The sequence below is a fragment of the Hydra viridissima genome, unplaced genomic scaffold (assembly GCF_058129835.1).
Source record: "Hydra viridissima isolate aposymbiotic clone 2 unplaced genomic scaffold, HvirCarnegie_v1 scaffold_18, whole genome shotgun sequence".
Taxonomy (NCBI): Eukaryota; Metazoa; Cnidaria; class Hydrozoa; order Anthoathecata; family Hydridae; genus Hydra; species Hydra viridissima.
In genome coordinates this window covers 2,517,859-2,530,774 of record NW_028324317.1, presented here as the reverse complement: position 1 = coordinate 2,530,774, position 12,916 = coordinate 2,517,859, and the positions used below count along the sequence as shown (strand labels likewise).

The 12,916-nt window shown below is 34.4% G+C and overlaps 1 protein-coding gene across 5 annotated transcripts; it reads left to right on the top strand.

The window, feature by feature from the left end:
• Positions 1-1,070: 1,070 nt before the first annotated feature.
• LOC145186303 (uncharacterized) lies at positions 1,071-12,528 on the top strand. Of its 5 annotated transcripts, none has more exons than XM_090074998.1 (4): positions 1,071-1,461; positions 5,060-5,806; positions 7,485-7,539; positions 8,018-12,528. In XM_090074998.1, exon 4 carries the CDS (start codon positions 9,333-9,335, stop codon positions 11,406-11,408), a length of 2,076 nt encoding a protein of 691 aa, XP_089931124.1. In that variant the 5' UTR covers positions 1,071-1,461; positions 5,060-5,806; positions 7,485-7,539; positions 8,018-9,332; the 3' UTR covers positions 11,409-12,528. The 5 variants fall into 5 exon arrangements, 4 of the variants coding, with proteins under 4 accessions (XP_089931124.1, XP_089931125.1, XP_089931126.1 ...); XM_090074999.1 differs by lacking the exon at positions 1,071-1,461 and adding an exon at positions 1,482-4,889; XR_016448485.1 differs by lacking the exons at positions 1,071-1,461; positions 7,485-7,539; positions 8,018-12,528 and adding exons at positions 1,475-4,889; positions 6,137-6,953.
• Positions 12,529-12,916: the final 388 nt, after the last annotated feature.

Here is a 12,916-nt window from a genome sequence, read left to right as displayed (position 1 = left end):
GATATCAATCAACATGAAATCATGCATTTCAAAGGCGGTTTTGATGGAGGGTCTAGCCAGAGTCTGTATAAACAAAAATATTTAGATACAACTCTAGATAAAGTTATTAAAAATAAAGAGAGTGTTTTCCAAACATCTATTGTGCCTCTTAAACTGACTGTTAATGATACAGTGATATGGTACAACAAAAAACCATCTAGTACACATTTCTGCAGACCAGTTTGTTTGCAGTACAAAAAGGAAACAGATATGCTAATTAAAGAAGAAGAGGAAGTATTACGAATTGGGATTCAGAAACTTGAACCATTTGTAGTAAGTTTAGAGTTAGAAGCGGCTGAGTCATCTACAAAGACAGCAATTATGGATTTGACTATGTTTGATGGAAAAGTTGTTAATGCACTAAAAAATACTACATCTTCTCAAAGCTGTAATATTCAGCAAAGCCAACAGAGATGAATGATGGTATATTGATTAGATCTAAACCTGTCAATAAAGAAGCTTAATCTTTTGGCCTTTCACCTCTTCACCTTTGGATAAGATGCTTTGAGTACACTCTTCAACTTGGATATAAATTGAAAATTAGGTCATTTTATGCTAAAACCTCTGAGTAGAAAGAATCAGTTAAAGAAAGAAAAGCATTTATCCAAATGATGTTTAGGGAAGAACTAAGTCTTATTGTTGACATGCCCAAAAAAGGTTTTGGAAACACTAATGATGGTAATACTGCCAGTAAATTGAGATAACATCCAGTTAAAAGTGGACTAGCCCAAATCTACTTAGTCGAGAGAAATTTTGTAATTGCGGTTATTAAAGTTGCAGCTAAAGTTGTTGTCTAAAGTGATAATGCAAAAAAGTTATATAAATCAATGCAAAATGAATAACTCGCTAAATATTCATACAGTATGAATTAAAGAATATGTATAGGTGGTGATGAGGAGCTAATGACATTTGCAATATACAAAAGGGAAATAAAAAACTTGTTTACATTTTTTTGAATTAGGATGAAAATTTTTAACTCTTATCAAAAAACAAAATCAAAGGAAGTGTTAAAAAGTTTACTGTGAGGAAGCTAAACCTAACTAACCAAGATGCTATTCACAACAATCAAAACACCCGAAATCAACCATTAATATTTTACACGCTACCTAACGAAAATGAAAAGACGCCAACGCCCAAAAACAAAACAACAAATATAAAAACGAGAAACTCGAAGAGAAAAGGGGAGTTAAAGGGGGAGTTAAAAAGAAGGGGAGTTGGAGGAGCAGCGAAAGGGAAAAAGTGGAGAGAAGAGGAGAAAGAACCTAAGAGATAGGTTACGAGAAGGCTTTGAGAAAGTTACGAAAATTGTTTAAATAAAGGAAGACAAATTATAGACATAAGGGATATACGGGTGGGCATTTAGGGTAGGGAAATTTATAGTTGGTTACATGATAAACGATAAAAGAAGGAACAGAAGAATTAGTAAGAAACAGTTTTTTTTTTATAGTTTAAAGTGGAGAATATATTATTTGTTAATAACGGAAAAGATTTGTTAATCATAAAGAAAATAGGGAAGAAATATATCACGCGCCGAGAAAAGTAAGTACGCATTATAGCACAAGTCAGAGTGCTACCATTACACAGAACCAAAAGAGGCATCCCAACATCCATACCCCTATCCTCCGTAAATACAAACCATTAAACCCCATTCCTCGTAAGAAACCCCGACACACAATAATTAAACGATAAAAATATATATATACACAAAAACACCCGCCTCACATTGGAGGTCCCACCGAGATTAAATTCGTCTCTCTTCTTCTGCATAATTAGAGAGAACTTTGCTGCATTCAGGTGTGCACAAAAAAAAATATTTTTAAGAAGAAGTTTATAGAAGAAATTTATAAGAAGGAATTTAAACGAGGAAGTTTATAAGAAGAAATTTAAACGAGGAAATTTTTATGAATAAAATTTAAATGAGAAATTTTACAAGAAATAATTAAGGTGAAATTGAAACAAGAAAATTTATAAGAAGGAAATTACAAAAAATAAGAGAAAATATTTATTAGAAATTTAAAAGAAAAAAATTTAAAAGAAGAAATTTATAAGAAGAGATTTAAATACAATTAAAATGAATCACCACAATCCCAGCTCAGTGCCAATATTTTTCTCTACCACACCGGCTGCTATAAATGTTAATACCCCCGAAGTACAAATACCCCCACAAGACAACTACGATAGAGACTCTATAGGAAGTGACGATTTAAACAACAGACGGTTAGAAAGAATTTTAGAAAGGCTTACGGAAACAATTGACAGACAAGTAATAAATAATACTCCAGAGAAACGCAATGATGATACTCTTTTGACAGCTCTGCTTGAAAAGTTGACACTCTCCGTGAGACCCTCAATAGATAGATCCAACCTCCCGAAATTTAATGGAAGCCCCGAAAAAGACGTCAAAGAATTCCTTCTTCAGTTTAAAAGAGTAGCCACCTTTAATAACTGGAATAGCCACGATCAACTTTGCGCATTTCCCCTGTGTCTGAACCAGTCCGCTTCCACCTACTACGAGTCCCTACCAGAAAAAAACAAACAGCACATTGACTCACTCGTACAGGCTTTTCAAAATGAGTATGAACCCCCAGAGCGTGTGTGGATAAAGAAGACGCAGCTATACAGCCTTAAAGAAGGACATAGCGGTCTAGAGAAGTTTATAGCCAATCTCGAGAAATTATGCCAAGAATTAAACGTTAGTGAAGAAACTAAATTAGACCTATTTATACAAGGCGTGAACCCTAACCTTAAACAGAGACTCCTCTTAAGTCAACCAGCAACCTACACGAAAGCAGTTAGGATAGCACGAGTCAACAATTCCGTTATCAACGACGATGATGAGAGAATAGTTGAAACTATAGTGAAAGCGATGAACAAACTACAAAATAAACCCTCGAAAACAAATACGGTAACTTTTGCGGAAAATGATACACCCCCTCTAAACGCATACAATACAACACCCGCCAACTTAGCAACCCCTGAAGGTGCAACCAGAGAAGTCGCTAGATTAAGACAGGAACTAAAACAATTAAAATTACGGCTCTCAAAACAACAAACTGAAAACCAGGCAATGCCACAAAACCACTACTCACAGCCACAAAACCAACCCACCTGCTACAAGTGTCACAATGTAGGTCATATAGCCCGATACTGCGACCAAGTTTTCCGTGATCCCCGGATCCCTCTACCCAATAACCCACCGCGTGAATTTTCAAACCATGGGCCTTCAACAAAACTACGGTAGAAACCCACGGAACCACCTAGCGGAAAATAATTGGCAATATGATGAAAGACGATATAATGATAGAAGATATGACCAGAACCCAAATAACAACCTTGACAGATCCCAAACAAAACCCCAGCAGTTTAACGAAAATTCCAGACACCACCCACCCTTAAACGTCTTAGAATTAAAGTGCAACCAAAACGTTTCATGTGGTGAAAATTTAGATGGTCAAAACATCATAAGTCCTAACAAATCTATGATTTTCAGCGGCCCTGATAGCACATTTACCTTGAGAGAAAAGAATGCTAACCCAATACCAAACTCACAAGTCGTTTCTATAACTGTCCACGATAACGATTGCAAGTTAACTAACGATATTCCGATAAAAATCTCAAAACCCATCCAAGGACTTCTAGAGAATAAAACTAACCCAATTAGCCTCCCTGGAAATGATCAAAAAAATTCACAAATGGTTACAAATAGACACCCATTAGGTCCTGAAAAGAATAATGTCTTAAATTGCAATAATAATGAGCCTTCACCAATTACTATACAAATAGAAGGAAATGTTCAAATAAACCAAACTTATGAATCCCCCTCTATTCCTATTCCAGTCAAGAGTGTGATGGATAAACCCCTCATTCCCATAGAACTGCCTCAATCTCCATCATCGAAGCAAATTATCAATCAGATACAAGACAGTGATATTTTCATTAACGTGAAGTAAAATTAGAAGTAAAAATAATTGATTTCGTTAATGTGAATAAAAATTTAAAATTAGGATATATCTGAAGAACGAAAACTGAAATAGAATTGAATATAAGCATCAAAAAACGAAAATAGGAATAAAATTAGGAATTATTAGCGAACGAAAATTATTGAATATTAAAAGAAATTTCGATACACTAATAAGTTTTTTTTGACAATTAATTTACAAATTTTGCATACTTGCTTTAAAATTGGCGCACATGTTTGACCATAACGATGATATTTGGAATGATTATAGAATGTATCAATGGACCACAAAACGTGCTTGTCATTACGTTAAGTATAAATTCAATGCGTTCAATCTTTTGTTGTAAAATAAAATAAACATCTAAAGATTCTTAAGAGTTGAAAATTAATAACAGAATAATGAGTTTATCAAGGTTGTTGGCTGGTAGGAAGCGTGACAGTCTTGTATGGAAATTCTTCGTTTACGATGAAAAAAATGACAAATCCACGTGTCTAGTACAGGACATAATTAATGAGAGCGTATGTGGCGCATCTCTTGCCGGAAAAAATTCCAGTAACTTGGTGGCGCACATTCAGAGAATACATAAAGACACACACAAATGTTACGCGGATGAAAAGAAAAAACGAAATGCAGAAAAAATGTTTTTGAAACGTAAAATTGATGACAGCAATTCTATATCTTCCCGAAATAGTGGAAAGACAAAAACTCAGACAATAAGAGAGTGCTTTGAACACCGAATCACCGCGTGGCCAACGGAATCAAATGAATATCAAGTGCGTCAGGATAGCGTGATTGAAATGATTGTTAATACCAGCTATCCAATGGTATTGCTAGATCAGCCGTCGTTTTGAAAGATGATAAAAACTTTTGACCCAAAATTTAAATTGCCAGGTTATAATTAACACAACTAAATTTTTAAATTATTATTTTAAATTCATTCAATGCTAAACAATTTTTAAATGTTTGCCTGTAATTATAGTATCATTAATGTAACACTATAGTAACTAAAAACCCAAACTGATGTGCATTAAATTTTAACTGATTTAAATTTTATATTACAGGGTCTGCAACACTGAACAAGCGGATAAACGAGCGTTTTCTTCTACAATCTGCACAACTGAAAGACTTGATGAATCGTACACGCAAAGTAACAATTTGTCTTGATGGTTGGACGAAGAAGCGTCTCACAGCATCGTTCCTTGGAATATCTGCTTGTTTCTATGACACCACCATTGATAAAGCACGACATGCTTTCCTAAATTTGATAGAACTCCAACATCCCCACACGGGTGAGATGCTTGCCGAATGTTTAAAGAAATGTCTTGACCAGTGGGGTATTAGAGAAAATCAAGTTATGTTGATTGTTTCAGAAAACGGGTCTAATATGATTTAAGCCATCAGGCTCTTACAGGAAGTGTATGCAGCTAAAAAATCTGACGAATCTGAATCTTATGAGTTTGAATCTGACTAGTCTGAACATGAAACTGATGAGGAAGAGATCCAGTCTCAGTCAGAACAAACTGATTTATTTCTGCCAGATCATATTCCATATCGTCGAATGCCCTGTATGGCTCACACACTCCAGCTTCTCATAAAACCAGTTTATGAACATTATAGTGCAACCACCTTAGAAACGAGACAAGTTGTATCAAGAATTAGGAAATCAAGTGTGGCAATTGAGAAACTTATTGACAAGTGTGGGAAGTCTGTGATAACTGACTGCACCTCAAAATGGAACAGTACATATCAGATGATTGACCGGCTGTTTAAAATAAAGACATCGGTGAATGAAGTTCTTATAGAAATTGGTACATATTATTTTATTATTTATGTTATTAGTGTGTATAAATTATTTTCGGAATTTTATTAAGTCTACAAAATTGCGTCTTACCTTATATAAACTAAAAAAACGAAAATGGTAATAAATTGTAAGAAGTTCATTAGTCATTATCATTAAAAAACAAGACAGGGTATATAGTCTTTAAATTAGGTTTACTAATAACACGGAAATACTTTACCCTGCCTTTTAAATCACATTGCAACAGTATGGAAAAAAGAGACGTATATCAATGATAATTATTAGTTATTACAATTGCTATTAGTAAACTTTAATTTCAGACGGTTTACTTAAATTTAAGAATCGACACATTCAAAGCATATGAATGGGTTCGTCTTCAAAACATTACTTCACTTTCGGAACCCTTTGCAGTACAAACAGATATACTTCAGACCGATGCCTAGTCTCTTTCACAGGTTCTACCATCTATACTCAATTTGGAATGCTATTTACAAGAATATCCTACCAGCAAGTCTTTGATAGCGAATCTTCTTGGAGATCTACGTCAACGGTTTCAAACAGTTCTGCAGCCGGACTCAGATACGTTTAATCCTCTTCCGTCTGCTGCATATTTGTTAGATTCAACCGTTACTGTCTTTATCCTCACACCGGAAATGGGCACCTTGCTCCATGCAGCAAAGATGTATATAATAAAAGTTTGTGGAGTAGAACAAGAATTATAAGCTGCTGCTGAGTCAAATGGATCTGAATGTGAATTTGCTGCCATAAAGCGCTTTAAGTTCTTGTCAAATAAAATCTTTACAAAAGAAAGAAAAATTTATAACCAAAACAACCTCACTGTTGCAAGTCAGCTGTCAAGGTATTTGGTAGACATAAGCGGTGATGAAGCGCTGCCAAGTAACGGCCTGCTCTTTTGGAAACAAAACAAAAGCAAGTATAGCAAGATTGCAATTTTGGCTGAAGATTTACTGTCCGCCCCAGCATCACAGGCGTTTGTAGAAAGGATATTTTCACTTTGTGGAATTTTAACTGTTGGTCGCCACAATCGAATGAAAAAATCATTAGAGATGAGAATTTTACGAAACTGAACAAAAACTTGTAATTTAAATTCAACCAGATATTTTCTTTCAATTTCTTATTATAACTCAATTGAATCATTGAATGACTATTTTATGACTATTTTTATCCTTTTTTAGATGTTACTAAGGTGGTTAATATGGTTACTAAGTTAAAAAGTTGTTTAAATATTTTTCTTGAAACTTATGTATTACATTATTTCTTGAAATAATGATAGGGGAGACCGGGGCTAGTTTTCAGCAGGGGTAAGTTGACGAATTGCGTTTATCTGCTGAGTCTTTTATCAAAAAGTATCAGAAATCTCAGGGAACTTTCCTAATTGACCATTTCATCTTGGGTCCTACGACTAAAACTAATATAAATATTCCAGTCACAATTGATTTGCTATTATCAGTCAGGCTGTTTTAGTAGTTGTCGTTTTTCAGGATCTTTAGGCAGTTTATTGAAAAGCTTTTAGGGTTTATTGGCAAAATTTTCACAGGGGAAGCTGGAAAATAAAAAATATCTTTATAAAATTAATTTTTTTTAAATTTTTATTTCTAACAATATTGAAAAAATTTATTTTTACAAAAAAAATACTTTTGAATTTTTTTACAAAAAAATTTTTTTAGGGGATTTTGTTACCAGGAGCCAAGGTGGGGTGTTGTTTTGTTACCAGGAACAAAGGTGGGGTGTTGTTTTGGCTTCATATTCAAACTACTAACTGCTACTAGCTCATAGAAATAATAAATAATTTGTATACATTTTTACTCACTAATACGTTAATAATCTTTTTTATAGTTTGCGCCAACTTACCCCGGGGTGGGGCAAGTTTTTCTTTTTTTAAGGCCCAGGAAGGAGCCATAAGATTTTTTTTTTAAATGAATGTAACTAGTACAAGTTACCCAAATTCGTTGACTTCAAGACTACACTTTAATTTTTTCAAAAAAAGTATGTCGTTAGGACTACTAATTGCTGTAAAATTTGATAGAAGTAAAATATGAACTGATTTAATAACTGAAATAAGAACTAAAATGATTAAAATCATAAGAACTGAACTGAAATTAATTTCATCAGAACTGATTCAAAAGAAGTAAAATAAAAATTAGAAATTAAATCAATGCTACAAGAACGAAGTAAAAATGGAAATTGAAATTATATTTAGAACTTAAATATCACTGATACAAGACAGCCAAGACATATCACAGCCATCTAATTTAAGTATATGGGGAAAAGTAGACGATCAGTGGAAGAAGTTACTAGTGGACACTGGCGCTGCAATAACGGCCACAAGCTACAACTTTTATTCCACACTACTCACTTCAAACAAGAAGAAACGTCGCACGTTACACCCAAGTGATCTACAACAAGTCACATCTGCCAACGGAGATGCACTATTAATACGAGGAATGCTGACGCTTAATTTTGAGATACGACAGATAGTTTACCCATTTAAAACATATGTTATAGACAATTTAAACTATGATGTAATCTTAGGAATAGATTTTCTCACCGAATATAACGGGGTGATTGATTTCAAAAACAAAAATTTAACACTGGAACAAAACATAAGCTCGAATAAAACAGATCAGATCCGTAATGAGGAGGAATTAGACAACAATGACACATTCTTGTTTCCACTAAACCATCATAATTCGGCGAAGAAAGAGCTGGATGTCAATCCCATATCACATGATAAACTCCCTAATGACGTCAGACAAATAGAATCTATAATTAAAGAGGATTTAATCGGAGGAACAAAACATTTTATAATAAAAAATGAAATAACATCAGAAAAAGAGGAAGTTAAACGACAACAAAGATTAGACCTCGAATTATTACACAAGATAAATTACTTAAAACAAAAGATTATCCCTGACAACAAAAAGGAAGCGGCGCGACTATTAGTTGACATCAACCAATATTTACTCGACGAACATGATATACTCTATCACATATATGAACCAAGCAAAAATTCTACTGAAGGGATTTATAAACAGTTAGTAATACCACCGAAATTCAGAAACGACATTCTATTCTGGGCTCATGATCACGCAATATCAGGACATTTTGGTTTAGTCAAAACAATTGACAAACTTAGGAAAAGATATTTTTGGCCACTAATGTATTCAGAAACAGAAAAATGGATTCAAAGCTGTACAGAATGATCTAAAAGGAAAGGAAGAACTCCTCAATATAAAGCCCCTCTGCAACCCATACCAGCAGGAGAACCTTGGGATCAAGTCGCTTGTGACGTTATAGGACCATTTCCAGTTACTATTTCCGGAAATAAGTATATAGTTGTTTTCCAAGATAGATTGACAGCCTGGCCAGAAGCTTTTGCAACAGCTACTACTGACGCTGTTATTATAGCGCAATTGTTACTAGATAATATAGTCCTGAGATATGGAGCTCCACGAACATTCTTGACGGATAGAGGTACCAACTTCCTCTCAAAATTGATTAGTGAACTATGTGGTATGATAAATACTAAGAAAATAAACACAACTCCGTACCACCCCGAATGTGACGGAATGGTAGAAAGATTCAATGGAACATTAGTAAAAACACTTTCCATGTACGTTAGCGACCACCAAAAAGACTGGGACCTACACATCAATGCGGCTTTATTCGCATATAGAACTTCTATTAACAGCTCGCGTGGAGAATCGCCCTACTTTCTACAATTCGGGAGAGAACCTAGATTACCACCCGATATTACGTTATATACTCAAAAAGACCTTCCCCGCACGATCACAGAATTCAGAAAACTTTTAACAACCAGAATTCAATTAGCCCACGAAATTGCACGAAGAAACCTACAAAAAGCACAATTACAAAATAAGTTTTATTATGATAGAGCGACAAAAGAAACCACATTCCAAAAAGGTGATAAAGTATTGGTTCACAGTAAAGAAAGAAAAAAAGGACTATCTCCTAAACTACAGAAACAGTGGCGAGGACCGTATATAATCCTAGAAAAGCTTTCAGCAGTTAACTTTAAAATCCAAAAAATCGATGGAAGTAAGGGACCAACAGTCATTCACACAAACAGACTTAAGAAATTCCACGAACGCATTAACAATATTACAGCAGATCAGAACCTCTCAAAACAAGAAAGTGTTCAAAATCCACAAATGAATTCCCAAACATTAAAAGAAGAACCTAACAACGCGGAAAGACTCGAAAACCAAAACCAAAAAAAAGACGAGGAAACAACGAGATCCCTAGTTCCCCCTACAAATACAGAAAAGAAGAATTGGCATGAACCAAATGAAGATAACATATTTCAAGTGGACGGAATACGAAACCACAGAACACGAAGAGGGAAGAGAGAGTTCCTCATAAAATGGAAAGATTATGACGAAATAAATAATACTTGGGAGCCAGAAAACAACCTCAGTCCGGAACTAGTACGAATCTATTTTGAACAGCTCCGAGTACCTCATAAAAACATTGGAACCTCAGCAGACAGTTTACCCCGAAATTGTTTATTGACAACTTTCAACCGAAGCTCTCATAGACGAAGAAAATACAGTGTTAATTATTTACTAACGCAAATATTCGTGTTTTTCACATTAATAGCTCCACATATTCTAAGTATTGACATTGGGCCGGTATATGACTGCGCTAAAACCACGCCTATGGGAATTTACGAATACCCCACAATAAAAAACTGCGAACATCAAATGAACAAAGAAGATTACGAATTAAAAACTTATACCGCGGATGTGTTTCGTCACTCCCCAACCGTTTCTAAGTTTCCTATCTACCTTTGTACCCATTATAAAGTAACTTTAACATGTAATCATGAAAATATATTCGTTTCTAGTATTAGATCTCGTAAAGATGATGAAATACGAGTCCCACATGAGCTTTGCCTTGCCATGGTGTATAACCAAATTCTTAAAACTTCATTAATAAAGATAAGAGAACATTCGCCGATCGAAAGTGTAAGACACATTTTTCACGCATTGTACAATAACAACAACAAAATAAAAGACGATCTACCCACTCCAACCGAAATCGTAAATATTGAACAACCGTTAATTTTTGAAATTGAAGAAGGTCAATGGAAAAATAAAATTTCTGAGGAATACAAATGCCAAATATTTAAGACAAATATACTAACCCAAGATCTGTTTGAAATTCGCCGATTTCCCGCCCAATTAGTAGGTAAATCAAGCCACATTGAACAACATGTCACTGACACAGAATGCCCCTCCACCATAGATCAAACTTTCAAAGCAGGAATTTGCTACATCAAGAACTCCTTAAAAGTTATTGTGTGGGAAGACCCTCACCATGACTACGAAGAAATGCATTCCCTCGGAATGCATACCATACAACAAGCAGGCGAATACGTTTTAATTTCAAGTTTACAAGCTGGTGGGGCGATCCAACAATCACTTGATAGCCAAGATAGAACTATCCAACTAAATAACGGCCTTATCTTTCACAACAACAACAACAACAACAACAAAAAAAAAAAAAAAAAAAAAAATTTTAAAAAAAAAAAGAGTAATTTTACAGGGCACATTTTTTTTTTGGTATAAGCCCGAGCTATTGATTTAGTATATACTTTTTATTTTGGTGTTACACTTTTAAATAGCGATTTGTTTTGATGTGACATTTTAAATTTTTTTCATTTTTTATGTTTATGTGAATGCTTTATTAGTTTTATAAAAACTGATGCGGCAAGTCTATAATTGTATATAATTTATAATTGGGTTTTTAATATTTAAACGTAACCTACAATCGCTAAAGAAGGTTTACAAAAGAAAGAGGAGGTCAGTTAAACTATTGCGAGCCTGAATGAAAACTTCAACTTCGTGAACAACGTTTTTCGTTACAAACAGCCGTCTCGTAACACTTTCAAATCGCATACCTACCAAGTGAACCAAAAGAAAGTATCCTTAATAAATTCCTTTCCCAAACCGAAAAAACATTATGTAAACAAAGACAATCGATAATTACTTTTCACCGTACTCCCATTTTCCAAACAACCCACTACCTTCCCACTGTCCTACACTAACGTCAACTCACCACTAATGTGTCGTTAAGAAAGAACACACAATACTATTACCCCACCCTTCCCCTTCTTCCACCGAGCTAAAAGAAAAATCAAGGGACGATTTTTATCGAATAACGAAGCTATGTGAGGAAGCTAAACCTAACTAACCAAGATGCTATTCACAACAATCAAAACACCCGAAATCAACCATTAATATTTTACACGCTACCTAACGAAAATGAAAAGACGCCAACGCCCAAAAACAAAACAACAAATATAAAAACGAGAAACTCGAAGAGAAAAGGGGAGTTAAAGGGGGAGTTAAAAAGAAGGGGAGTTGGAGGAGCAGCGAAAGGGAAAAAGTGGAGAGAAGAGGAGAAAGAACCTAAGAGATAGGTTACGAGAAGGCTTTGAGAAAGTTACGAAAATTGTTTAAATAAAGGAAGACAAATTATAGACATAAGGGATATACGGGTGGGCATTTAGGGTAGGGAAATTTATAGTTGGTTACATGATAAACGATAAAAGAAGGAACAGAAGAATTAGTAAGAAACAGTTTTTTTTTTATAGTTTAAAGTGGAGAATATATTATTTGTTAATAACGGAAAAGATTTGTTAATCATAAAGAAAATAGGGAAGAAATATATCACGCGCCGAGAAAAGTAAGTACGCATTATAGCACAAGTCAGAGTGCTACCATTACACAGAACCAAAAGAGGCATCCCAACATCCATACCCCTATCCTCCGTAAATACAAACCATTAAACCCCATTCCTCGTAAGAAACCCCGACACACAATATTTAAACGATAAATATAAATATACACAAAAAAAGACCCGCCATTACTTATCATACCAATTTGTTTTTTATTTTTATAAACTTTTTAATCTATTTTAGAAAAGCACTTTGATTTACCTGTTTGGACTTCTTGGCTTGATGCAAAGTGAAAAAATTGAAAGCTTTATAATAATCAACATTGTTTGCTACCGTGTGATGATCTTTATGAAAGTTTTGTTTACTTTAAACAAGGACATTGAGTGCGAATTAAAA